The sequence below is a fragment of the Salvelinus sp. IW2-2015 genome, linkage group LG1 (genome assembly GCF_002910315.2).
Source record: "Salvelinus sp. IW2-2015 linkage group LG1, ASM291031v2, whole genome shotgun sequence".
In the NCBI taxonomy this organism is placed as follows: Eukaryota; Metazoa; Chordata; class Actinopteri; order Salmoniformes; family Salmonidae; genus Salvelinus; species Salvelinus sp. IW2-2015.
Window position 1 is genome coordinate 26,714,092 of NC_036838.1, and position 27,828 is coordinate 26,741,919.

Sequence of the window (27,828 nt, forward strand, 5' to 3'; positions counted from 1 at the left end):
ATCACAGCGAGAGAGAGAGGGCCTAAGGAAACAATTCACATATGATTTACAATCCGTGAGTGTCAATACCGGCAGCTCACAGCCATGTTAGGGATCTATAACATCTGCTTTATCTTCACCTAAGCCCTACCCCTCTTTGTGTTCTCACGTACCCCTCACTGTGTCCTTAAGACCGCAAGACCCTCCAGCGGGTGGTGAAGACGGCCCAGTACATCACTGGGACCGTGCTCCCAACCATCAAGGACATCTACTCGAAACAGCATCATCAAGGAACCCACACCCCAGCCACAAGCTGTCCACAACCTTACAGTCGGGCAGATGGTATCAGACCTCATGCTCCGATACCAACAGGCTCAGAGACAGTTTCTATCCACAAGCCATCAGACTGCTGAACACTTGAACTGGACTGACCACCTGCTCTGATTCTCCGCACCTTAGCACACATGCAGTCACGCACACGCACACATATACATTCATGCTACACACACATCACAACTGCTGCTAKCAGACTCGTATTATACTGCTCAGTTTATACACATGCCCCCCCCCCCTTCCCCAATACACGTGTAAAAATTGGACAATAAATTGTGCCTTCCTGTATTATACTTATGCTAAAATGTTTATTCTATTCTACTGAGCCATTTACTTTATGTWRYTATTCTTACCTTCTATGATTTCTTCATGTTGTTGCGCTGCGGAGAAGTAAGCACTTCGTTGGACGATGTATACCACGCGTTCCCCGCACCACATATGACTAATAAAGCCTGAAACTGAAACGTACCTATCCCTCACTGTCTGATGCAGCAGAAGCCACTCTGGTTAAAGTTAATTCTATTAGAGATGGTCTCCAGAATGGAAGGTTATTGCATCGGCCGAAGGGGAGATGAGAGAAGGGGGAAGTGAAACTAAGGGCTTGAGTGGTTTTCAATTGATTCAATTGTGATTGCAGGAAGCCTGCGGGTCCCTGATGTGACCCTGATAAAGGGGGTCCGGGTACGGAGATTGAAAATAAAAATGAAAATTAAGTGGGCAGAGAATAGAAAGAGGGGGCTGACGAGAGGGAGGAGAAGGAGGGACTTGGCAAAGGAAGAGAGAGAGAGAGAGAGATGGTGGTGATTGAGTGTAGCCAAAGAGAGATGGATGTCAAGGAAATGTCTCTGCATCGTCTCTCTTCAGACAGCGTCTCTCTTCAGACAGCGTCTCTCTTCAGACAGCGTCTCTCTTCAGACAGCGTCTCTCCTGCTGTGTATGTTTTTATTTTTTATGAAATGATCGTTCAAAGCCTCCTCTGTCTGGCCTCATCTCAAAACATATTTTTAGAGGATGAAAGACATCAGAGTTGGGCGCTTTAGTCTCCATTTGGCATGTCTAAAAAATCAACACATCCAAGTAACTAATGTGAGGGCAGGAAATATATCAACAAGCAGACAGCGTGAACTGGGTGAAGTCATGTTTTTTATTTTTTTAAAGACATCATGTGTCTTTAAAAAAATAAAAAACATGACTTCACCCAGTTCACAGATTATAGTCACCGTATCAGACAGAGGAAGTGTCCATCTCACCTCTCGCTGACACTGGAGGGAGTTGAGCCCACCAACAGACACGTCACAGTGGGAGTCATCAGTGCAGTGTGTGTGAGACAGGCTTGGAGTGTCTATTTCCAGCCAGGTGACTGTGACCGACTGACAGACACACTCGTTTTTTTCTGGTTGACCTGACCTGACCAGGACCTAACTCTGGGCTATAACTAGGACACAGAGTTGTTCCTGGTCAGACCACAAGGTTAGTGAAAACTCCTGGTCCTGAGTACGGCAGCGGAATAGTTTCTTACCAGGGAAAACGCTTGTTTTCTTATAAACTGCACAGTGTTGTCTATCTGTGTCTCACCATGTTCTGGTCCCCAGTCTTGGTGAAGGTCTTCTCGTAGGCCACATCACTCTTCACCCAGCTGTAGGAGACCATGAAGCTGGTGATAGGCGGGTGGTAAACTACTAGCGGGCGCTGCCAGCTCACCACCAGGGCAGTGCCGTTCAGTGGCTGGATCTTCATGTTGACCGGGGCACTGCTACAGACTGGTGAGGAAGGGAGAGGGATGGAGGGGGGGAGAATGAGGAGAGGGATGGATTGAGAAAGGAGAAAAAAGGTGACTCAACAAATGACTCATAAGTCACATAAAAACCACCCTGAGTGGAAGAGGATAGAAGAGAGAGAGAGAGATATAAGAAGAGCGGGGAGAGAGAGAGAGAGAGAGAAGAGAGAGAGCCTTGAGGGGCTTGTTTTTCTTACAAATGAAGCAATGGTGACACCGACAAACAAACAGGTAAAAATAGAAGGCCTTGCTCGGAGCGGCGGACTGCTGGCTGTTTTTACATCATAGCAGTCCGTTCTGATGATGGCAAGCGGTGTGTGTGTGTGTGTGTGTGGTTCTTCTATCTTTATCAGGACCTAAAATCCCCAAAAGGCCCCACAAGGATAGTAAAACATGGAATTTCCCACATCCCCATGAGGACAAAGGACAGTGGTGGAAAAAGTACCCAATTGTCATACTTGAGTAAATGTAAAGATACCTTTATAGAAAAGGACTCAAGTAAAAGTGAAAGTCACCCAGTAAAATACTACTTGAGTAAAAGTCTAAAAGTATTTGGTTGTAAATATACTTAAGTATCAAAAGTAAATGTAATTGCTAAAATATACTAAAATATACAAAAGTAAAAGTATAAATCATTTCAAATTCATTATATTAAGCAAACCAAACGTCACAATTTTCTTGTTTAAAATGTATGGATAGCCAGGGGCACACTCCAACACTGCGTTCGTAAATTCGCTCTGTCTATATATTCCGATTTCAGAGCCCTCTCGTCTGAGTGTGCCAGAGGGCAGAATAACAGATTAATTTATCAACACTCAACACTCCTTGAATACGGCCGGTGTCAGTAAACGTCTGCAAAAAAAGTGTAATTAAATGGTTGCCAGCAGCACAGTTACAGTCACCAACGCTCTGGATAACATGAAATTGAAAATAACCAGCTCAGAGTAAAGCGGTCAGAGTGAGGTGTTCTCTCATTTGTGTCTGGAAGTAGCTAGCAAGCTAGCCAATGATAGCTTCGGTGCTTGACTGCCGTTGTGAGGTCAGAACGCTTGAATCAACGCTACTCATTGGCCAGAGCATCCAGTGTGCGCTCTGAACGCRCCGAGAGCGATACGAACGAATAATCTGACAACGCTCTGAATTCACGGATGCTCAGAGCGCCAGATTGAATTGACGAACACACCCGTAATTTACAAACAAAGCATTTGTGTTTAGTGATTCCGCCAGATCAGATGCAGTAGGGATGACCAGTACTGATGCGTGAATTGAAAAATGTTCCTGTCCTGCTAATCCTTCAAAATGTATGGAATACATCAAATACTTTTGGGTGTCAGAGAAAATGTATGGAGTAGAAAGTACATTATTTTCTTTAGGAATGTAGTGAAATAAAAATATAAAGATGTCAAAAATATAAATAGTAAAGTAAAGTACAGATACACAAAAAAAAACGACTAATGTAGTACTTTAAAGTATTTTTACTTAAGTACTTTACACCACTGCTATTTTAACCTTAAGGGGTAGGTTTAGGGTTACAATTAGAGTTAGGGTTATAATTAGGGTTAAGGAAATGGGTTAGTGGTTAGGTTCATGGTTAGGTTTGTGTGTGTGTTTGTGTGCGTGCGTTTGTATGCATGCGTGTGTGTGTTACGTGCGTGGGATGCAGGCAGGCAGCCTGAGGAGCAGCTCAATATTTTATTACTGTCTGACTGCTGACTCATCCAGCTGTTGGTTTCCTGAGGAGTAGCTTCAAACAGACTGAAAGAACACATACGCTCATAAAGACACTAGGCCCCAGGCCTTAACACACAGGGCTCTGGCATAGTCCAACCAACCAGTCTCTGGGGTACTGGATGGAGGGATGGAGTAAGGAGGGATAGAGAGATGGAGGGGTGGAGAGATGAAGAGATTGATAGATAGATAGATGGGTTGGAGCCATGGAGAGATGGATGGGTGGAGGAATAAAGAGATGGATGGAGAGACCAGTGGCTGTAGACTGGAGGAGGACAAAAAACAGCTTTAGACAACCTCATGAAAAGGAAAACATGAATGAGGAGGCTTCCCAAGCCACAAGAGCCGCAACTACTTATCTGGCTGCAATAAAACCATACCACTTTGTTACCATGAGAAATTGAACATCATGACACATATTCTGAGCGGTACAAGTTGGATAACACAAGGCTTGGTTTTCAATGGCAGCAACAGTGATACCATAGAGACAGAAATACAGGTTCAAAGGAAGTAGTAGACACATTCAGAATCACTCAAGGGGAGCCACTATTACATTGATGGTAAGGCAAGCTGTCTATTCTGTAACCATTGCCATTTCCTGTGTATGAAGGAATCCTTGAGCAGTACTATACATAACCTCAAGGTGGTGCTGTAGGCCACAGTATGGGCACTGGACAGGGACCAAATATCATTATGTGTTTTATTGAGGGTGTGTCTGTCTGTCTGAGATTTCTCCCTTTTTCCACTACAGAGAAAATGATATAAAAGTAGTGTGAATAGTCGGGTTTATTCAACAAATGCATTTTTTTGAAAAAAACGACAACATTGCGGCATGTGTAATGGAAACGGCAGCTATATGAGAAATGTTCTAAAGATCGACAACATTTTTATCTGTTTAACGGGGTGGATTTTTTTGCATACTTTTTTTTATTGCGACAAATGATGATGGAAACTSATAATGATTGCAGAATAAAAGGTACATGGGGCACATGATCATCCCGTAACTATAAATCTCCACTCCACATTTCATTCTAAAAACCTTCTGGTCGCTAAATCCCCCAAAAAATAAAAACTAGGCTATAAAAAATAACGTTTCTTTGCAAGACAAGGATTGACTTGACTTTCAAGAATCCCTGAAACGCTTTGCTTGCTTTGCTTTTCTGGTTGGCTGGCTGGGTAAAAGTTTCACCATCCAATTATTTCAGGTCTACACGAGTGCAAGTTTCACCATGYCACGGTCCGTGGCGATATTATTAGAATATGGAAAATATTAGTCAGTTCTTGTATTCTATCCGTGCTGGCTTTTGCAGGCTTCCTGAGATATGAAACAGATAGGTGGGAGCAGCCATACAGGATGCTGTCAATTTGCCTAAGTTTTTTTTAATTTTTTTTTTTAGTTGTGACATCATTACGTCCAGCTGTTTTTATCAGACCAATGGAAATGCAGTTTAATGGAAACGCACCATAGCAGGTAAATGTCGCAACTATTTTGTAAGCAAACTTTCTAAATCACTGGAAACATATGATGTATAAAATATGAAATGGAGATGGGGTGTGAGGGGGGAGAGAGAGAGAGAGAGAGAGAGGCATGCAGGGAAAGAGAAGGGAAAGGAGAAGGCATAGCGAGTAGAGGTGGGGAGGATGAAAAAGAGATGGTTAGGTTGAGAAACACACTGTGACTGATGCCTAATGGAAGTTCTCTGTTACTGCTTCGAGAGCTCGACACTACACATGACATTCACCAGTTGAGGGCATTATGACCCTCATCAACCACCATAATCATCATTCACCGTATCATCCGCAAGCCAGAAAAGAGGGCGCAGACACACACCTCTCCACATTCAGAGCAGAGGAGAGGAGAGAAGAGAGGAAGAAAGGAGAGGAGGAGAGGAGTTAAACGCAGAGGAGAGCGGCTCCCTCATACTAAACCCTGTGTTCAGAGTCGTCTTATGAGAGCGAGGAGAGAGAAAATGGGACAAATGGAGGAGGAAATGGCGATAGAAAGATGAGAGGAAGAGAAGGGAGAGAGAACAAGATAGAAATGAGGGAGAGTGGGAGGGATGAGAGAGAGAGAAATGAGAGATACATTAATAATATAAAAAGAGAGAGAGAGAGAGAGAGAGACGTTTGTTGGTCCAGGACTTGTTCCACCCATCCCCTCAACTGACATAATTGCCACAAAAGCAATTTCACAACTTAATTTGTATGGCTTTATTTTTAGTGTGCATATTAATGATGAATACTGATGCAGCCCATTACAACGCTAGCTCCCACTTCATCACAAGCGCACCTGATCAATTCTCTCTACTAGCCACACTCAAAACAAAGAGAGAGCCCACGTTTAAAGAGGCAGGAGCCTTTCTGGATGGATGGACTCGAGCGGTTTTAGCGGAGCCTCAACTAACAATGTTTGTGATGGAAAATAAAGCAAGAAAAAATGATTTTATCCAAAGAGAGAGAAAGGCAATAAATAACTGAAAGTCTGTATGAGTGAGTGAGTATGAGTTAATACATGGTATGGAAAAATGACAGGGACTGAGTGACAGAGTGAGAGTCAGCATAAGGTCAGATCAGGTGTAGTGGTCCCTCTGGATGCGTCTGTGGTGCCGTGGGGGTCTGTCCCCAGGCTGTCAAGCAGGCGTCTCTGACTGACTGACTGACTAACTAGAAGAGACTGTGTATTGTGGTACCTCTGGATGCGTCTGTGGTGCCATCTGTACCCAGTCCCAGGTTGTCGGTCAGGTCCCTCTGCCAGGCATCTTTAACAGCAGACTTCAACACCTCCCGGTTGTCCAGGTCCTGGAGGGGTCTGTAGTTGTTTCTCAGGTACTCTACTGACTTCACATGGTCCTGCTGCTCCGTGGTGAAGATGGAGTAGAACGCCTCCAGCTAAACACAGAGAGAGAGGGAGCGAGAGAGAGAGAGAGATGGTCTTCAGTAAGGCATGAGCAGGGGTGGTTGCGCGTGTGTGTGTGTTTATGTGCGTTTGCGTGTGTGCTGGGTGGAAGGGGTGTCCCTGAAGTAAAGGACATGAACGGGCTGCTGTTCCGCTCAACTGGCCCGAGGAGTGTGTAACATTTCAATGGGGCCAATCTGCTGACATGGATGGCTTTGACTGATTTCCTACAGAGCGCTGTAATGACTACACATTATGATCGGCTGGAATCATGGACGCACGGAGAAATGAATTACAGATTCATAAGAGACCATCTGTGAACGCCATAAAACATCGCAGAACACAGTCAATACGTTCCATCCCGCTAACCAATACAGAACAAAGGATGTGTCCTCTGCTGCAAGTTTATGGACATATCTCGTCCGGAGCTCTTCAAATATGTACTGTACACTCAAGGAAATTATATGTGGATATGTCAATAGATGTGTGTATAACCAAGTGTTGGACATACAGTACAAAGACATTAAACAGCCCTGGTTTGGTGCGTAATAGTCAACCTGGTGTCAGAGGGGATTGAAAAGCCTGCACCACGKTGGGTGCACGTTTTGGTTCTTGCCCTAGCACTACACAGCTGATTCAAATAACCAACCCATCGTCAAGATTAGATGATTTGAATCAGCTGTTTAGGGCAAGAAACTAAACGTGCACCCAGAGGGGGCCCGAGGACAGAGTTTGGGATACCCTGCTATAGATAGGCTTGTACTATYGGAAAGAGTAGTTTTGGCTGCGACGGAGGTTACTGTATAGAGTAGGTTTTCAAGGTGTTTGTGGGGGCTGTGCTTTGTGGTAATTTGMCCAGGTTCCGGTGGAGTTTTCTATGCGGGCTAAACTGAAACGCAACGCTTCGGTCGTAGATCCGACCATGGATGTGGTGGCATTTCGGGGAAACTCAAGAGCCATGCTTTCTTTGGAGGGGTGGATTGTGGATTTTGCTCAATGGAGAAGTATATATTTTTTTTTTAAATCTTAAAATCAATGTTGTCACAGTTGCTTCTTGTTGAAGAGGCAGCTGCTAACGTTAGCTTGCTATAGCTAGCCATCGTCTTCCTCCGTCTCTGAATGAATTTGTGMCTATTTCTTTCTATCTGGCAAAATAAGAGAGCTAGATTTTGTTTGTGTAATGCCATATGTCGATAACATAGCTAAGTTTGTCACTGGTATGGGCTAGTAAATATCCTAAACCTAGCCAGCTAGACGGTGATAGCCACAAGCTAAAACCGGGGGGAGAGGGAGGAGATAATTCACTTCCTGTTTAATCTAATCTGCTGTTGGCTTGCTAATGTTCACTCAAATATGTATTTCCACATGTAAATGATCAAATTAGATTTGTATTCTATAAAGARTGCAATTGRGTCAATATGTTGTGAATATTGTAAAAAAAATCATCACAGCCATTTTCCATACTAAAAAGTGAAGTGCCACCTACAGCTTACCATGTACAGTAGACTACAGGCAATATGTTCCTCCACCATGACAGTTAGGACTACAGGCAATATGTTGCCTCCAACCATGCTTACAGTAGACTACAGGCAATATGTTCCTCCACCATGTACAGTATGACTACAGGCAATATGTTCCTCCACATGTACAGTAGGCAAACAGGCCAATATGTTCCTCCACATTGTACAGTAGACTACAGGCAATATGTCCTCCACATTGTACAGTAGGCAACAGGCAATATGTTCCTCCACATTGTACAGTAGGCAACAGGCAATATGTTCCTCCACATTGTACAGTAGGCAACAGCAATATGTTCCTCCCATTGTACAGTAGGCACAGGCAATATGTTCCTCCACATGTACAGTAGGCAACAGGCAATATGTTCCTCCACATTGTACAGTAGGCAACAGGCAATATGTTCCTCCACATTGTACAGTAGCAACAGGCAATATATTCCTCCCACATGTACAGTCGTGGCCAAAAGTTTTGAGAATGACACAAATATTAATTTTCACAAAGTCTGCTGCTTCAGTGTCTTTAGATATTTTTGTCAGATGTTACTATGGAATACTGAGTATAATTACAAGCATGTCATAAGTGTCAAAGGTTTTTATTGACAATACATGAATTATCAAATCATTGCATGACCCTTCTTTTACCAAGACCTCTGCAATCCGCCCTGGCATGCTGTCAATTAACTTCTGGGCCACATCCTGACTGATGGCAGCCCATTCTTGCATAATCAATGCTTGGAGTTTGTCAGAACTTGTGGGTTTTGTTTGTCCACCCGCCTCTTGAGGATTGACCTACCAATTTCATGGGATTAAGGTCTGGGGAGTTTCCTGGCCATGGACCCAAAATATCGATGTTTTGTTCCCCGAGCACTTAGTTATCACTTTTGCCTTATGGCAAGGTGCTCCATCATGCTGGAAAAGGCATTGTTCGTCACCAAACTGTTCCTGGATGGTTGGGAGATTGCTCTCGGAGGAAGTGTTTGTACCATTCTTTATTCATGGCTGTGTTCTTAGGCAAATTGTGAGTGAGCCCACTCCCCTCCACACCCACACATGAATGGTCTCAGGATGCTTTACTGTTGGCAGACACATGAGTGATGGTAGCGCTCACCTTGTCTTCTCCGACAAGCTTTTTTCCGGATGCCCCAAACAATGCGGAAAGGGGATTCATCAGAGAAAATGCTTTACCTCAGTCCTCAGCAGTCCATCCCTGTACCTTTTGCAGAATATCAGTCTGTCCCTGAATATCAGTCTGTCCCCCAAAAGTCTTCGCTCAATGTGCATGCAGATGCACTACACCTGCCTGCTGCCATTCTTGACAAGCTCTGTACTGGTGGTGCCCTGATCCCGCAGCTGAATCAACTTTAGGAGACGGTCCTGGCGCTTGCTGGACTTTCGTGAGGCGCCCTGAAGCCTTCTTCACAACAATTGAACCGCTCTCCTTGAAGTTCTTGATGGCCGATAAATGGTTGATTTAGGTGCAATCTTACTGGCAGCAATATCCTTGCCTGTGAAGCCCTTTTTGTGCAAAGCAATGATGACGGACATGTTTTCTTGCAGGTAACCAGATTGACAGAGGAAGAACAATGATTCAAGCACCACCCTCCTTTTGAAGCTTCCAGTCTGTTATTCAAACTCAATCAGCATGACAGAGTGATCTCCAGCCTTGTCCTCGTCAACACTCACACCTGTGTTAATGAGAGAATCACTGACATGATGTCAGCTGGTCCTTTTGTGGCAGGGCTGAAATGCATGGAAATTGTTTTGTGATTCAGTTATTTGCATGGCAAAGAGGGACTTTGCAATTAATTGCAATTCATCTGATCACTCTTCATAACATTCTGGAGTATATGCAAATTGCCATCATACAAACTGAGGCAGCAGACTTTGTAAAATTTATATTTGTGCATTCTCAAAACTTTTGGCCACGACTCTACTGTAGCGCTACAGGCAATATGTTCCTCACCATGTACAGTAGGCTACAGGCAATATGTCCTCCACCATGTAACAGTAGCGGCGGCCTACCAGGCAAATATGCTCCCTCCACCGTGTGAGTCATAAAAATTACAATATTGCATTCGGGGCTTTCCAGCAGTTTTTATACGTGGGGAGCATAAATTGTACAATTGTAAACTGACAAAGAATTTTGAAAGTTACATAAATATCTGTTAGAGTCCATTACCTGCTACCTGGACTATAATGTTTGATACACAGAGAAGGAGGAGGAAGGAGAGAAGGAGGAGGAGGAAGGAGAGAAGGAGGAGGAGGAAGGAGAGAAGGAGGGGAGTAGGGGAATAGGGGAGAAGTAGGTGGGTGTATAGAAACAGTGGGATGATAGTGTGTATGTGTCTGTGCATGTGTAACTGACCTGTGAGTGGGAGAGGAAAAGGGGTCTGGATAAGATGATCCACTCGACCACCTTGCTGCAGGGCGGGATGGTGAGAGAGCCTGTGTATCGGTAGTAACTCCCCAACGATGATGGTAGCAGATCCCTCAGGACGAATGAACTCAGGAATGTCTCCTTCTCTGGAGGGTGGAGAGAGAACACATAAACACATATTAACACAGAGAAACACACACTAACACTGCATCCTWCTCTTGAGGGGAGAGAGGACACAGGAACTCACACATCAACACAGAGAAACACATTCAAACACAGCCATACCCACAGCCCACACACAGTACACACTGAGCGACCCACACAATGTAAACAAAGTGCAGGCATAATTATCCCCACATAATTAAATAGAAAATGCATACATTATATTGTATCTTTACGCCTTTTTCAATCACCACATGTTTAGAATATAGTGGATTTATTTACCTCACATGTCTAGTATTTCATTTTAAACGAGGTAGACAGTTCTGTGTTTATTAACAACTGACACACATTACCAGTCAAAAGTTTGGACACATCTARTTATTCAAGGGTTTCCTGTATTTTATTATTTTCTACATTGTAGAATAATAGTGAAGACATCAAAACTATGAAATAACACATTCAGTCTTCACCAAGGTCCGGAGGTCAAAATGTGTAAAACAATATATATAAAAAATAGTTATCCATCCATCGCTTTTGGAATTTTCATGGTTCCCTGACTGTCTAGTTTTTTTTAATGACTGTTAGCAAGCTGGGTAGAGTGAAGAGACTATAATTGTAGTAGGTCCATTATCAATTCTACACAGCTAGGTGTATTTCGCACATCACTACTTCACAGGTAAGACATTTGACAGTAAACCTTTTTTTGTTGTTGACCAAAATGAGTTATTTGGCAAAAATGTTTTCTGGAACATAAAAAAGTGTATGCCATCTGTAAATACAAATACAATTGTTAGACTAGTTGGTTGTGCCATGGAAAAAGCCAAGAACCTTCCCGCTAGCCATGATTGGCTGATATAATAGTTGGGCTGGACATGCCGAGAGATGAGGTCGGATTGGTCTGCCACGTAGCGTGCTTCTGTCTATAACATGAGCTGCTCAGTATGTGTGGATAATTCTTCCTACCAAGGCTTTTTTGAAATATATCATAGAGAACTGAACTGCAAAAGTGTTGATACTGCTCTCAACATTGCTGCCCTGAATTGAACAGCAACTATCGACAAAGATCAGACGGAAAAATGTGTGATGGACTACTTTCTGGAGGACGATCTTGCCGTGCTGACTCTCTCTGACTCAGAAGATTAACAAATCCCTCATTTAGGTAAAAACATTTTCATTGAACAAGACAATGTAGAGTCTTCTGATGACAGTTAAGGGGAATAAATGACTATCAACAGTGTTGTTGTCACGGAAGAAGTTGATCAAGTTTTGAAATCAGTGGAAGGCCCAGTGGAAGCAGAGTATGATTGCAAATGAGGAGGGAGTCGAAAAGAGAACACAGAAGGCTGTTGTATAAAACATCTGTCTACGGATTACATCTTCAAACTAAGGGCAACCATGGTATCCATGACAGAGAGGGAGAAGCGTTCATCTATGTATACTGGTAAGAGTCTAGATACATTTTCAGATATTATTCCTTTGTAATTTTGTCAGAAAGTCATTTTCAACGTACTGTTAGCTAGCTAGCTAACGTTAGCTGGCTGTCTCGCTAGCTAACGTTACGTGTATGATCTGTGTAGTAATTTTATTAGTATCTCAGAAAGCTATTTGCATTGCTAGTTATAGCCTAATGTTAGCTAAATAGCAAACATTGAACCTAGTTGGTTAGCTTTAGCTACCTGCAGATTCATGCACGGTTTGTATTGCTAGTAGTGTGGGTTGGCATTATGGTTCATTGTTTAGCTCACTCTGTTTAGCACATGGCCTCACATGTGAATCGTTAGAGYTGGGTGGGGCTAAGGCTTAAGAGGGTGTGAACGATGCTGAATGGGTGTAGACAAAGAAGAGCTCTCCAGTAAGCGTACCAAAAATTCAACAGCCATTTTCTCAAAAGTGAGGTTACAAGTTTATCAACTTTCAAAGCAGAATTATTTTCCATTGTTCCTCAACTGCAGTATATGGTATACAATTTTCTAGCTCTGAGTCTCTACTTTTATCCAATGTAAAAAAAAAAATGTTTTTTAAATGTTCCTACAAAAGTCCGAATCAAGGTGGTGGGTCACATTTAAATGTCGACTGAGATGGGTTTTTTTCTGGGGAAAAACTATTTGTGCCAGATTGAATTGGCTTGTTTGACACATTTGATGTAGGGGTAGTAAGGTAGCTAGGATCTGGAGACAATCTGGCATAGTAAAGTGGAGGCTGAAGACATTCTAGGGTAGTAAAGTGGAGGTTGATGACAATCTGGGGTAGTAAAGTGGAGGCTGAAGACAATCTGTGGTAGTAACGTGGGAGCTAGAGACAATCGGTGTAGTCAAGTGGAGGCTGAAGACAATACGGGGTAGTAAAGTGGAGGCTGAAGACAATCCAGGGTAGTAAAGTGGGCGCTTGAGACAATCGGGGTAGTCAAGTGGGCGCTGGAGAAATTCTGGAGTAGTCAAGTGGGGCCTGCAGACAATCTGGAGTGGCAACAGGACACTAAACTTGGGGTTGAGATATAAACCATGTCATCTGGTACGTGGAAGAACCTTCTAACTGTCATGTAGGTTTCTATCGAAGGATGAGGAGGGCGCCTCACTGTGAACTATGGAGCGCGGGTGGGACATGGGACGGAAAGTGGACGTGACTGTACAACATACTTATCGTGAGCTGCTTCAGTATTCACCGCATCTCTACTACCCGCCTGCCCTCAGACAGCACAGCTGTATCATGGCGCTGCCTCAGACCTGCTGATGGATGGATGGCTGAGGCTAACAAGCTAGCGGAAACCCTGCCACCGCCACCCCGCTAGAAGAGAAGACATTAAATGTGCATCCCAAATGGCACCCTATCACCTATGTATTGCACTACCTTTGACCAGAGCCCTATGGGRCGTGGTCAATAGGGCTGTGGTCAAAAGTAGTGCACTACGTAGTGAATAGCGTGCCATTTGGGACGCAGCCTAATTACCCAGCTAGAGGGCCAGGAGCCTCCCTTTGACCATCAAAACAACACCACAACCCAGGCTGACCGGACCCAGCCCTTCCTCCAACAAGGAGGGCCTCTAGATTCAACACAAGTCTGAATGCTCAACACCGAGGGCGGTTTACCGGAGGCCTATTCCTGATCTAAAAACACTTTAATTGGAGATTCTCTACGGAGCATGCTTTTAAATCCTAGGAGTAGGCTTGATCTGTGTTCGGGAGACCATGTGTAGTGACTTGATTGGCCTACCTCACAGAGTAACCACTTTACACATCTAAATCAAGCGATACCGCCTGCATGCTAGCCACATTTTTGCCCTGTTCCAGCCATGGCAGATCATCCAGTATAGGGAGTCAGTGTAATGAATGGGAGAGAGACCCAGAGAAGCACGAAGGATACAGTTGTGTGAGATTAATCAGCATGAGTAAAGAGGTCTGCATTTTACGGCTATATGCTCTCAGTTTATTCCGTTCCTCCATTAACACGTCTTCTCTCCGTCTCTGAGTTGACCCACATAAAGAGAACCACGTCAGTAGCACATTGTTAAACCAGCCGTATGTGTTGGTACACACAAAGCGTGCGGGCGCACACACACACACACACACACACACACACACACACACACACACACACACACCACACACCACACAACAATACTTTGGCTCCATCCACACACACACCACACACACACACACACACAACACACACACACACACACACAACTGTGTGTGTGTGTGGATGGACCAAAGTATTATGGACACATGCTAAAGCACATTTAAATGGACAGGTAGAGACACGACATAACGCATGTTTGTAGAGACACCAGCTTCCAACCACACTCCGCTCGCAGCTCACACCAACTCTGATTTCATACAACACGCACTGCAGCTAGGCACATCTGTCTCCCCCTAGCATTAAAGATTAATGGTGCAAGCAAGCGTGCATCTGATGTTGCCGCTGTGAAAGTTCTCTCTGTCTGTGTGTGTGTATGTGAGCAAGCGATGGAGCGTTGACTAATTGAGGCTTAGATGCAATTAACTGTTCCGTCTCTTCTTTGCGGCGCTACACAGAGAAGCAGGGAGCYGTGGTAGCTCACTGTGCTGCCTTCGTCTTGATGCAAGACCGGGCTCAGAGCTTGTGGTCATACTAATTTGGGAATAAAAATGACCACCAAGGTTAAGTATCTTCAAAAGCCTGAACAAACCGATGGATGACCAGACGAGAGGCACGGAATCTCTAAGTCTGGGAGACGTGTGAGGTCTGAAGCAATCACTTCGCATTAACCTCACAAACAACTATGTCCTTGGGAAATCATTTCTCTCTCTCTTTTTTTAGTTGTGTATGTTTCCTGTCGACATTCATTCAATGCTCTTGTACGTGACTGAAAGCCCTCTTTGGTGAAAGCGATGACGCCTAGGTCCTCTAGCAATCCGTTAGTGTGTCTGTATATCAATGTTTCCGTGTGACGACTGAGAACCTGGTGCTCTACTGATGCTCTGTAGTTTAAAGGCTAAGTGAGAAGTGCTATAGAACTACGGCTGCCGAACAACATCACAGTGAGAACGCAGCAAACTGCTGAGAGCAAGAGCGAGATCGAGTGTGTGCGTGCGCACGTGAGTGTGTGTGTGACAGTAGTAGTGTGAGTGCCAGGGGTTTACTCACCGTGGTGTACGACCCGTTTCAGTCCCTGGATGATGGGCTCTACGGCTGGATTGACTCGCCGCCCCACCTGACGACACCGAACAAGAGACAGGCTCTTTTACAGGACAGCCCAGAACAGCAGTTACAGTACCCACACTCAGTTCAGCGTACTCATAATTTATTACCAATATTCCCAGTGTCCTATTTACGCTTAGCGGGGGGGATAAAACGGTGTTGGGACTCCTCCCTAACTCAGGTCAGTCCAATAAGAGCAAAAGTATCTGAGTGTAAATGAGAGTAAATGTAGCTAAGCATTGAATGTGGAAAATAATATGAACCCCCTTAGTGACCATTCACACAGCCTTAGGGAACCAAAAGCAGCTCCTCCTCATCGATTAAAGATGGTAAACTGGTGTGTGTGTGTGTGTGTGTCCTGCTCTGTAAAATGCAATTCAGCAGGATAAATGTGTGCGCGTGCTGATGCTAATTGCTGTAAGCGATAGGCTGTCAGAAACACAGTGGTAGCATTTAGGTCTTCATACACCCAAGGTCCATCACTGTCTATCCACAGACCTACATAGGAACACCTGTGTCCCCATTTCAACCTGCCTGCTTCTCTGATCTGAGAGAGAAAGGACCCTGGCCTAGCCACTCTGTGTGGCTCTGAGTGCTTCAGTAGAGTGCTTCCTAAGTAATAGACCGCATCGTCATAGTAGAACAGGAAATAGAACATCTGACAGACAGAGCGGAGTGAACCTTGATCTAGACAGTGATTACCGTGGGTGTACGCTGGAGAGTGATAAGCTGGAGTGTTGGTGCTGGGTTAAGCGCACACGTGCAAACAAACAGGGAAAGAAAGTGGAGCTCTCCTCCTTGAGGGTGCTCGGTTGAAGCGTCATCATTTGAGGGTTCATTTAATTGCGGAAATAAAATGTTGTTGGTCCCATGTTCCATGAGCTGAAATGAAAGATCCCAGAAATGTTCATCCCTGTTAGTGAGCATTTATGCAGTTTTGTCACATAACACAATGCCACAGATGTCTCAAGTTGAGGGAGTGTGCAATGTTGGCATTCTGAGTGCAGGAATGTCCACCAGAGCTGTTMCCCGAGAATTGACTGTTAATTTCTCTACCATAAGCCACCTCTCCAACATCGTTTTAGAGAATTTGTAACCATGCAGACCATGTGTAACCACGCCAGTCCAGGACCTCCACATCCGGCTTCTTCACCTGCGGGATCATCTGAGAGCAGCCACCCGGACAGCTGATGAAACTGTGGTTTGCACAACTGAAGAATTTCTGTACAAACTGTCTGCTCGTCGTCCTCACCAGGGTCTTGACCTGACTCCAGTTCGGCGTCATAACCGACTTCAGTGGGCAAATTGCTCACCTTTGAGGGACACTGGCACACTGGAGAAGTGTGCTCTTCACGGATGAATTCTGATATGGCGTTGGGTGGGCGAGCGGTTTGCTGACGTTGTGAACAGAGTCCCCAATGGTGGTGGGGTTATGGTATGGACAGGCATAAGCTACGGACAACAAACACAATTGCATTGTGTCGATGGCAATTTGAATGCAGATACCGTGACGAGATCCTGAGGGCCATTGTCGTGCCAACAGATGCATATCTGTAGTATTCCCAGTCATGTGAAATCCATAGATTAGGGACTAATACATTTATTTAAACAGACACATTTGTTTTATATGAACTGTAACTCAGTCAAATCTTTGAAATTGTTGCATGTTGCAGTTATATTTTTCTTCAGTATAGAATACCACTAATTGCCCAATAGTTTTTTTTTTTAACAAACCAGGTACTAAGATACTTTTCCTTTAGGGAACGAGAAATATTCCTTGATGTTTACAACTGAAAACTAACTGTAAGCCATTTACTATCCTTCAGAAATATTCCCGGAGTGTGAGGCTGGCTGTGCTGGTCTTTAGGGAAGCCTGCGGTACGGTAAGTTAGAACAAAGTGGTGGTTTAAGGGGATAGCGGAAGAGGAACCCCTTGCTCTCTGACACGGTCTGTGCTTGTCTTTCACCGTAATGTCTCCCTGGAGACATCGGTCGGTCTGTCGGGCTGCCTGCCTGTCTGGGGCACTGACAGAGAGTCACAGCTCTCAGGAGACGGACAATGTGTGCGCGCGAATGAGTGAGAGAGACACAAAGAAACAGAGAGAGAGACAGAGAAACAGAGAGAGACCGAGAGAGACRGTTATGTATAATAGGGAAGTTGGAAGGAAAGAGACGACAAATAATAAAGATATCATGTGCCTCAAGAGAGCCAGCAGCTTTCCAATCAGTGTACTGTTGTTCATATCTCCTAATAAGCACTGTATTCCTGGCCTCTGCCTGTTTCATTGTGTTTGGGAACAACTGAGACCAAGAGAACTCTTCAAACAACAACACAGCCCAAAGCCAGTATTACAGTACCTCAAAAAACACAGCCATCGCAGCAATGATGCGCTTCTCCTTGATGGCCGCACTGAGACTGTCAAAGTCATCTGAGTTGTACAGGTATATCTGCATCTGTGAGCAGAGGGGGAGAGAAAGAGGGGAGAGAGAGAGAGTGCAGACAGAACGTTAGAGGTGCACATACAGCCAGAGTCTGAACTGTCTCTTGAGTGACTCTAGCATGTCAGAAGAAATCACAAAACATATGTCCTTTCAGCAGGATGTTTTGCAAATAAAGAGTAGGGATTTCGATGGTCATAGAAGTATTTGATGAAAAGGACTATTTCTTCTAATTTCCCTCCTCCTCTCTGTCATTCGTTCTCTCACACAAACCAACTGTAAATCACACATCCCAGCCTTAAACTGTAATGCTGTATGCCACTGCACTTACAGTAACATAATCTCCCATCCCAGTGATGTACTGTATCCTACTGTTCTTACAGTAGCATGGTGAGCAGGGATCCACAGTAGGATTATACTCTTCTCATGCACTAAGATCTAACCGTGGGTCGTGCTCTAATGCTTTTAATCACAGCTCCCATATGTGTCGTCTCTGAGGAAAAACATGTAGGCCTATGTGTGTGTGTGTGTGTGTGTGTGTGTGTGTGTGTGTGTGTGTGTGTGTGTTGTGTGTGTGTGTGCGTGTGTGTGCGTACCACAACGCTGGGAGAGAACAGCACCATTAAAAAAGTTCTAGGCAAGATATAATCAAAACTCAACCAAAGTTTTGAAAACAAACAAACTCCTCACTCAAACTGAATATAAAAGATACCCCCTCATCAAACGGCTGTGGCCGCCGTGTCCCGATCTCACCCTGTTTGTTTGTATCATGACTCCCAACTCGTCTGTTGCTCCCTCCCTCCCTCCCTAGGCTCTCTCTCGAGTCTTTAATCATATGAGTAGGCACTGAGCAATGTTCAGGGTTCTAGATGAACTTGTGGCACTGGTGCTCCCAACTTTTTCAGTTGATGTTACCAGCACATGATTTGGTTGCACCAATTTTTTGCCAGTGCGCACCTATAATGACCTAACCAATCTACCTACGTAGCGGTAATCATTTATTTGAATTCGTAYACCTCTATTGATAAACTGGGTAAATCAAGATGTAGCCTACGCCTATTCACAATACAGGTGAATGTACAGTATATGCAATAGGAGTGTGTGCATGCATTGAGTTATGGCTGATTACATGGGGCTACCGATGAAAAACAATCTGTTTCCCTTCGATCTGAGACTTATTTTATTGTACTGATCCATAKCATTTGCATAAGAGAAGCAATCTCTTCTTTTATAAAAGTGCGCTCTGTCTCCAATGACGTCATTCACAGACACACAGTGAGAGAGACAGAAGAGAATGAATAACGTTTTGGGCAATGACTATGGTTTTTTAGTGAAAATCAGCTTTGAAATCAGCATATGGTATTTAGCCTTATGGTTTGCACAAACAAAATACTAGGGTAGTGAATTGATGTTAGCTTCAGCTGTAAGCAAGGAAAGTTAGCCTACAAAGCTGGAAGCTACCGGTTTCTTCTTAAATTGTAAATTGTTCTAGCCTGTAATGGACATTGTTTTATGAACAGTTATTAAGTTGCAACATTTCTACATGCCTTGTTGCATTGTTCAAGTGCATTAACTTCTGTGCAGCATGAGTGGGGAGCTAACATGATGAAACCCATACTTCCAATGATTGCAGTGGTTCCTCAGGACAGGCTAAAGTCGGCAATGAGTAAGTGACGCAGGCAAGGAGCAGGCGGTCGCGCTACACAGGGACATCGGCTGCGCTGATAGACAGACTTGATCCTCTCTCAATCAGTAGACGACGTGAGACACATCTTTTCAAGGTCTAGTATCGAAAAAAAGGAACGAAATTTTCGGTATACCAAAATCAAATAAAATCAAATTGTATTGGTCACATAACACATGGTTAGCAGATGTTACTGCGAGTGTAGCGAAATGCTTGTGCTTCTAGTTCCAACAGCGTAGTAATATCTAACAAGTAATCTAACAAATTCACAACGACTACCTTATACACAACAATGTAAAGGGATGATAAGCGATGCCGTGCGGCATAGGCAAGATGCAGTAGATGGTATAGAATACAGTATACAGTTGAAGTCGGAGGTTTACATACACTTAGGTTGGAGTCATTAAACTCGTTTTTTAAACCACTCCACAAATTTCTTGTTCACAAAACTATAGTTTTGGCAGTCGGTTAGGCATCTCCTTGTGCATGAAAAAAACAAATTTTTCAACTGTTGTTTACAGACAGATTATTTAACTTACAATTCACTGTATCACAATTCCAGTGGTCAGAAGTTTACTACACTAAGTTGACTGTGCCTTTAAACGCATGGAAAATTACAGAAATTAATGGCATGGCTTTAGAAGCTTCTGATAGGCTAGTGTATTTCAAGGCCTACCTTCAAACTCAGTGCCTCTTTGCTTGACATTATGGGAAAATCAAAAGAAATCAGCCAAGACCTCAGAAAAAAAATGTAGACCTCCACAAGTCTGGTTCATCCTTGGGAGCAATTTCCAAACGCCTGAAGGTACCACGTTCATCTGTACAAACAATAGTACGCAACTATAAACACCATGGGACCATGCAGCTGTCATACCACTCAGGAAGGAGATGTGTTCTGTCTCCTAGAGATGAACGTACTTTGGTGCAAATAGTGCAAATCAATCCAAGAACAACAGCAAATTACCTTGTGAAGATGCTGGAGGAAACAGGTACAAAATTATCTATATCCACAGTAAAACCTATATCGACATAACCTGAAAGGCCGCTCAGCAGGGAAGAAGCCACTGCTCCAAAACCGCCATTAAAAAACCAMACTATGGTTTGCAACTGCACATGGGGACAAAGAGCATACTTTTTGGAGAAATGTCCTCTGGTCTGAWGAAACAAAAATAGAACTGTTTGGCCATAATGACCATTGTTATGTTTGGAGGAAAAAGGGGGAAGCTTGCAAGCTAAAGAACACCATCCCAACCGTGAAGCACGGGGGTGGCAGCATCATGTTGTGGGGGTGCTTTGCTGCAGGAGGGACTGGTGCACTTCACAAAATAGATGGCATCATGAGGCAGGGAAATTATGTGGATATATTGAAGCAAAATCTCAAGACATCAGTCAGGAAGTTAAAGCTGGTCAAAAAAGGGTCTTCCAAATGGACAATGACCCCAAGCATACTTACAAAGTTGTGGCAAAATGGCTTAAGGACAACAAAGTCAAGGTATTGGAGTGGCCATCACAAAGCCCTGACCTAAATCCTATAGAAATTGTGTGGGCAGAACTGAAAAAGCGTGTGCATTCAAGGAGGCCTACAAACCTGACTCAGTTACACCAGCTCTGCCAGAACGTTTGGCTAGCCTTCCACAATTTAAAGGCAATGCAATTTAAAGGCAATTTAAAGGCAATGCTACCAAATACTAATTGAGTGTATGTAAACTTCTGACCCACTGGGATTGTGATGAAAGAAATAAAAGCTGAAATAAATAAATAAATGAAATGAAATAATTCATTCTCTCTACTATTATTCTGACATTTCACATTCTTAAAATAAAGTGGTGATCCTAACTGACCTAAAACAGGGAATTTTTTACTGGGATTAAGTGTCAGCAATTGTGAAAAACTGAGTTTAAATGTATTTGGCTAAGGTGTATGTAAACTTCTGACTTCAATTGTATATGATATGGGTAATGTTGGATATGTAGACATTATTAAAGTGGCATTAATTCAAGTGACTACTGATACCTTTAAATGTATTAAAGTGGCCAGAGATTTGAGTCTGTATGTTGGCAGCAGCCACTCTATGTTAGTGATGGCTGTTTAACAGTCTGTTGGCCTTGAGATAGAAGCTGTTTTTCAGTCTCTCTGTCCCAGCTTTGATGCACCTGTACTGACCTCGCCTTCTGGATGATAGCGGGGTGAACAGGCAGTGGCTCGGGTGGTTTTTCCTTGATTATCTTTTTGGCCTTCCTGTGACATCGGGTGCTGTAGGTGCCCTGGAGGGCAGGTAGTTTGCCCCCGGTGATGCGTTGTGCAGACCGCACAACCCTCTGGAGAGCCTTGCGGTTGTGGGCGAAGCAGTTGACGTATCAGGCGGTGATACAGCCCGACAGGATGCTCTTGATTGTGCATCTGTAAAAGTTTGTGAGTGTTGTAGGTGACAAGCCGAATTTCTTCAGCCTCCTGAGGTTGAAGAGACGCTGTTGCGCCTTCTTCACCACACTGTCTGTATGAGTGGACAATTTCAGTTTGTCTGTGATGTGTACGCTGAGGAACTTAAAAACTTCCCACCTTCTCCACTACTGTCCTATCAATGTGGATGGGGGGATGCTCCCTCTGCTGTTTCCTGAAGTCCACGATCATCTCATTTGTTTTGTTGATGTTGAGTGAAAGGTTAATTTCCTGACACCTCACTCCGAGGGCCCTCACCTCCTCCCTGTAGGCCGTCTCGTCGTTGTTGGTAATCAAGTCTACCACTCTAGTGTCGTCTGCAAACTTGATGATTGAGTTGGAGGCGTGCATGGCCACGCAGTCATGGGTGAACAGGGAGTACAGGAGAGGGCTGAGAATGCACCCTTGTGGGGCCCCAGTGTTGAGGATCAGCATGGTGGAGATGTTGTTTCCTACCCTCACCACCTGGGGGCGCCCCGTCAGAAAGTCCAGGACCCAYTTGCACAGGACGAGGTTGAGACCCAGGGTCTTGAGCTTAATGACGAGTTTGGAGGGTACTATGGTGTGAACAGCATTCTTACATAGGTATTCCTCTTGTCCAGATGGGATAGGGCAGTGTACAGTGTGATGGCGATTGTGTCGTCTGTGGACCTATTGGGGTGGTAAGCAAATTGGAGTGGGTCTAGGGTGTCAGGTAGGGTGGAGGTGAGGTGATATAATCCTTGACTAGTCTCTCAAAGCACTTCATGATGACAGAAGTGAGTGCTGCGGGGCGATAGTAATTTAGTTCAGTTACCTTAGTTTTCTTGGTGAACAGGAATGGTGGCCATCTTGAAGCATGTAGACACAGCAGACTGGGATAGCGATTGATTATGTCCGTAAACACACCAGCCAGCTGGTCTGTGCTTGTTCTGAGGATGCGGCTAGGGATGCCATCTGGGCCTGCAGCCTTGCGAGGGTTAACACGTTTAAATGTTTTACTCACGTTGGCCATGGTAAAGGAGAGCCCACAGGCTTTGGTAGCGGGCCGTGTCAGTGGCACTGTATTGTCCTCAAAGCAAAGTTGTTTAATTTGTCTGGGAGCAAGACGTCGATGTCTGTGCCGGGGCTGGTTTTCTTTTTTAATCAGTGATTGACTGTAGACCCTGCCACATACGTCTCCTGTTTGAGTTGTTGAATTGCCGTTGGGGCGGCAGGGTAGCCTAGTGGTTAGAGCGTTGGACTAGTAACCGAAATGTTTTAAGMTCGAATCCCCGAGCTGACAAGGTACAATCTGTTGTTCTGCCCTTGAACAGGCAGTTAACCCACTGTTCCTAGGCCGTCATTGAAAATAAGAATGTGTTCTTATTGACTGACTTGCCTAGTTAAATAAAGGTCAAATAAATTGATTTAAAAAAAAATGTAATTGCAACTCTACTTTGTCTCTATACTGATGCTTTACTTGTTTGATTGCCTTGCGGAGGGAATAGCTACACTGTTTGTATTCGGTCATATTTCCAGTCGCCTTGCCATGTTTAAAAGTGGTGGTTCGAGCTTTCAGTTTGCGAGAATGCTGCCATCAATCCACGGTTTCTGGTTAGGGAAGGCGAGGTTAATAGTCACAGTGGGTACAACACCGATGCACTTGCTAATAAACTCGCTCACCGAGTCAGCGTATACATCAATGTCATTGTCTGAGGCTATCCGGAACATATCCAAGTCCACGTGATCGATAGCAATCTTGAAGCGTGGAATCCGATTGGTCAGACCAGCATTGGATAGACCTGAGCACGGGCATTTCCTGTTTCAGTTTCTGTCTGTGGGCTGGGAGCAACAAAATGGAGTCATGGTCAGATTTGCTAAAGGGAGGGCAGGGGAGGGCTTTGTTTGCATCGCGGAYGTTTGAGCAGCAATGATCCAGAATGCTACCAGCTCGTGTCGCGCATTCAATATGCTGATAGAATTTAGGAAGCCTTGTTCTCAGATTAGCTTTGTTAAAATCCCCAGCTACAATAAATGCAGCCTCCGGATATATGGTTTCCAGTTTACATAGAGTCCAGTGAAGTTCTTCCAGGGTCGTCGAGGTATCTGCTTMGGGGGGAAGGGGGTTACATGGCTGTGACTATAATCGAAGACAATTCTCTTGGTAGGTAATGCGGTCGGCATTTGATTGTAAGAAATTCTAGGTCAGGTGAACAAAAGGACTGGAGTTCCTGTCTGTTGTTGTGATTACACCATGAGTCATTAATCATAAGGCATACACCCCCGCCCTTCTTCTTACCAGAGAGATGTTTGTTTCTGTCGGCGTGATGGGTGACTGTACCGACTCTGACAACATATCCTGTGTGAGCCATGTTTCCGTGAAACAGAGAATGTTCCAATCTCTGATGTCTCTCTGGAAGGCAACTCGTGCCCTAATTTCGTCCACCTTGTGGTCTAGAGATTGGACATTGGTGAGTAATATGCTCGGAAGCAGTGAATGGTGTGCTCGCCTTCTAAACCTGACCAGTAGGCCGCTCCGTCTGCCTCTCCTGCGACAACCCCTTTGTTTTGGGTCGGCCTCTGGGATAAGATCCCATGTCCAGGGTGGAGGTCTGAACAAAGGATTCGCTTAGGGAAAGACGTATTCCTGGTRGTAATGGTGGTACGTTGACATCGCTTTTATATCCAATAGTTCTTCCCGGCTGTATGTAATAACATTTGAGATTTTCTGGGGTAACAATGTAAGAAATAATACATGAAAAAAACAAATTACTGCATAGCTTCAGAAGGACCTGAAGCGAGGCGACCATCTCTGTCGGCGCCATGTCTAACCATTCAACACTTAAAGGAAAAATCCATCCAAAAACGATATCTTGGTATTTGTTTCATTAGTCCATTGTTGATATAGTCCCAAATGTTTTGCATGTCAGCAATCAAGCTTTCGAGATATATAACATTCACAATATGGGAATACAGTAGTATGATGCATTTTGCATCATATGATGCTGCGTTTTGCATCATATAATGCTAAATCCATCATACCAGCTGTATTTCTGTATTTTTTAAGTTATATATCTGGAAAACTTGATTGCTGACATGCAAAACATTTTGGGAATATATCAATAKATTTTTTTCACTGGCACCCTGCGACCAATTAAAATTTGGTGTCGCACTGCCAAGTCAAAGGGTTGCAAAAGCGAGTGTTTTGGTTGCAGTTTGAAACCTGCTTGTTGCTCCTCTCTTCCAGGAATAATTGGATGAATCAGCCATCAGACAGCCATGAACATTATCTACTGGGACAGTAGATAATGCTCAGGAATGGTCCTCTGTCTGGAGCATTAATACACACACAAGGCTTTGTGATTTATACATAAGCTATTGCACGTCATTAAAATACGTTTGTTTGCCACAGACGCAAACKAATGTGTCCTCATGGTTTGGATCAAGTTCATAGGATCTGGTTGAGGCAAGACTTCCTTCGCAAGACGTACAGCTACACTCGTCAGTCGCGTGAGACTAGATATAGGGCTTCCTCCAATGAGGTTGAACCTGGTTAACACCTCACCGTGTCCGCTGCGGATCAAACCTACAGTGGCAAGAAAAAGTATGTGAACCCTTTGGAATTACCTGGATTTCTGCATAAATTGGTTATAAAATTTTATCTGATCTTTGTTTAAGTCACAACAATAGACAAACACAGTGTGCTTAATCTAATAACACACAAATTATTGTATTTTTCTTGTCTATATAATTGAATATATAATTTAAACTTTCACAGTGTAGGTTGGAAAAAGTATGTGAATCACTAGGCTAATGACTTCTCCAAAAGCTTATTGGAGTCAGCTACCCTGGAGTCCAATCAATGAGACGAAATTAGAGATGTTGCTTAGAGCTACCCTGCTCTATAAAAAACACTCACAAGATGTGAGTTTGCTATTCACAAGAAGCATTGCCTGATGTGAACCATGCCTTGAACAAAAGAGATCTCAGAAGACCTAATATTAAGAATTGTTGACTTGCATAAAGCTGGAACGGGTTAAAAAAGTATCTCTAAAAGCCATGATGTTCATCAGTCCACGTTAAGACACATTGTCTACAAATGGAGATAGTTCAGCACTGTTGCTACTCTCCCTAGGAGTGGCCGTCCTGCAAAGATGACTGCAAGAGCACAGCGCAGAATGCTCAATGAGGGTAAGAAGTGTCAGCTAAAGACTTACAGAAATCTCTGGAACATTCTAACATCTCTGTTGACGAGTCTACGATTCGTAAAACACTAAACAAGAATGGTGTTCATGGGAGGACACCACAGAAGAAGCCACTGTTGTCCAAAAAAACCATTGCTGCACGCAAAAGAGCACCTGGATTTTCCACAGCGCTACTGGCAAAATAATCTGTGGACAGATTAAACTAAAATTGTGTTGTTTTGAAGGAACACACAACACTATGTGTGGAGAAAAAAAGGCACAGCACACCAACGGCAAAACCTCAACCTCACTGTAAAGTATGGTGGAGGGAGCATCATGGTTTGGGACTGCTTTGCTGCCTCAGGGCCTGGACAGCTTGCTATCATTGAAGGAAAAATGAATTCCCAAGTTTATCAAGACATTTTGCAGGAGAATAAGGCTATCCGTCCGCCAATCGAAGCTCAACAGAAGTTGGGTGATGTAACAGAACAACGACCCAAAACACAGAAGTAAATCAACAACAGAATGGCAACAACAGAAGAAAATACACCTTCTGGAATGGACCAGTCAGAGTCCTGACTCAACCGATTGAGATGCTGTGGCATGACCTCAAGAGAGCGGTTCACACCAGACATCCCAATAATATTGCTGAACTGAAACACTTTTGTAAAGAGGAATGGTCCACTATTCCTCCTGACTGTTGTACAGGTCTGATCCGCAGCTACAGAAACGTTTGGTTGAAGTTATTGCTGCAAAGAGGAGGGTCAACCAGTTATAAATCAAAGGGTTCACAACTTTTGCCACCCTGCACTGTGAATGTTTACAAGGTGTGTTCAATAAAGACATGAACGCTTATAATTGTTTGTGTGTATTAGTGTAAGCAGACTGTGCTTATCTATTGTTGTGACTTAGATGAGATCAGATCAAATTTTATGACAAATTTATTCAGAAATCCAGGTAATTCCACATACTTGTTCTTGCCACTGTATATTATAGATATTACATTATATTGTACTCTGCTTGTCTTCACACTATACCTAGCTTAACAACTCAATACAACTAAGCTCAACCATCAATATCCTAGTGAAGCACCAGCCAGACTACATGCAACAGGACACTCAAACAATTCCTAGACAACCAAGGTTGCTGTTGATGACAGATTGCATTGCGCAGAAAATAAAAAACAGTACATCCTTTAACACATATAACAGGTACTAAGGCAAGTGGTCCAACCCAGCCAATTAAATGTAATCCCTTTCCTCAAGAGTTCCTTTAACTGCAGTCCTAATGGCGCCTATTTGTTGTCTGTCTGAAAAGCAGCAGGGCAATGGCTATCTATCACACACTTATGTTACACAATATACACAGACACACCGTGCACGCACACGCAGGTGGACACACAAACACACACACACTCAAACCGAGCAAAGCAATGGCCATCCATCAGCATTCAAATGTTATTAGCTACATTAGCTTAGTTGCTTTAGTCCCCCAGGCTTCATTCCTTCACCCACTGACACACACACACACACACACACYCACACACACYCACYCACACACACGCACACACTCCTGTCAAGGGCGCACTTAGAGCAAACCTGATGCTCAATTATCAAATACTTTCATAGCGATAAAAATGGCATCAACCTTAACAGATGTAGCTATATAAAATGGC

The 27,828-nt window shown here is 43.9% G+C and overlaps 1 protein-coding gene across 3 annotated transcripts in view; it reads right to left on the reverse strand.

Annotated features, from left to right (window-relative positions):
* The window catches only part of LOC111963820 (receptor-type tyrosine-protein phosphatase gamma-like), a 276,403-nt gene that overhangs the window by 34,521 nt on the left and 214,054 nt on the right, over nt 1–27,828 (reverse strand). For all 3 annotated transcript variants that reach the window (XM_070443523.1, XM_023987365.2, XM_070443527.1), the window contains exons 5-9: nt 17,805–17,900; nt 15,393–15,459; nt 10,596–10,753; nt 6,508–6,706; nt 1,888–2,072 (exon numbers count right to left, since the gene is read on the reverse strand). In XM_070443523.1, coding sequence (XP_070299624.1) covers nt 1,888–2,072; nt 6,508–6,706; nt 10,596–10,753; nt 15,393–15,459; nt 17,805–17,900 — 705 coding nt within the window. The remainder of the gene's footprint in view (nt 1–1,887; nt 2,073–6,507; nt 6,707–10,595; nt 10,754–15,392; nt 15,460–17,804; nt 17,901–27,828) is intronic.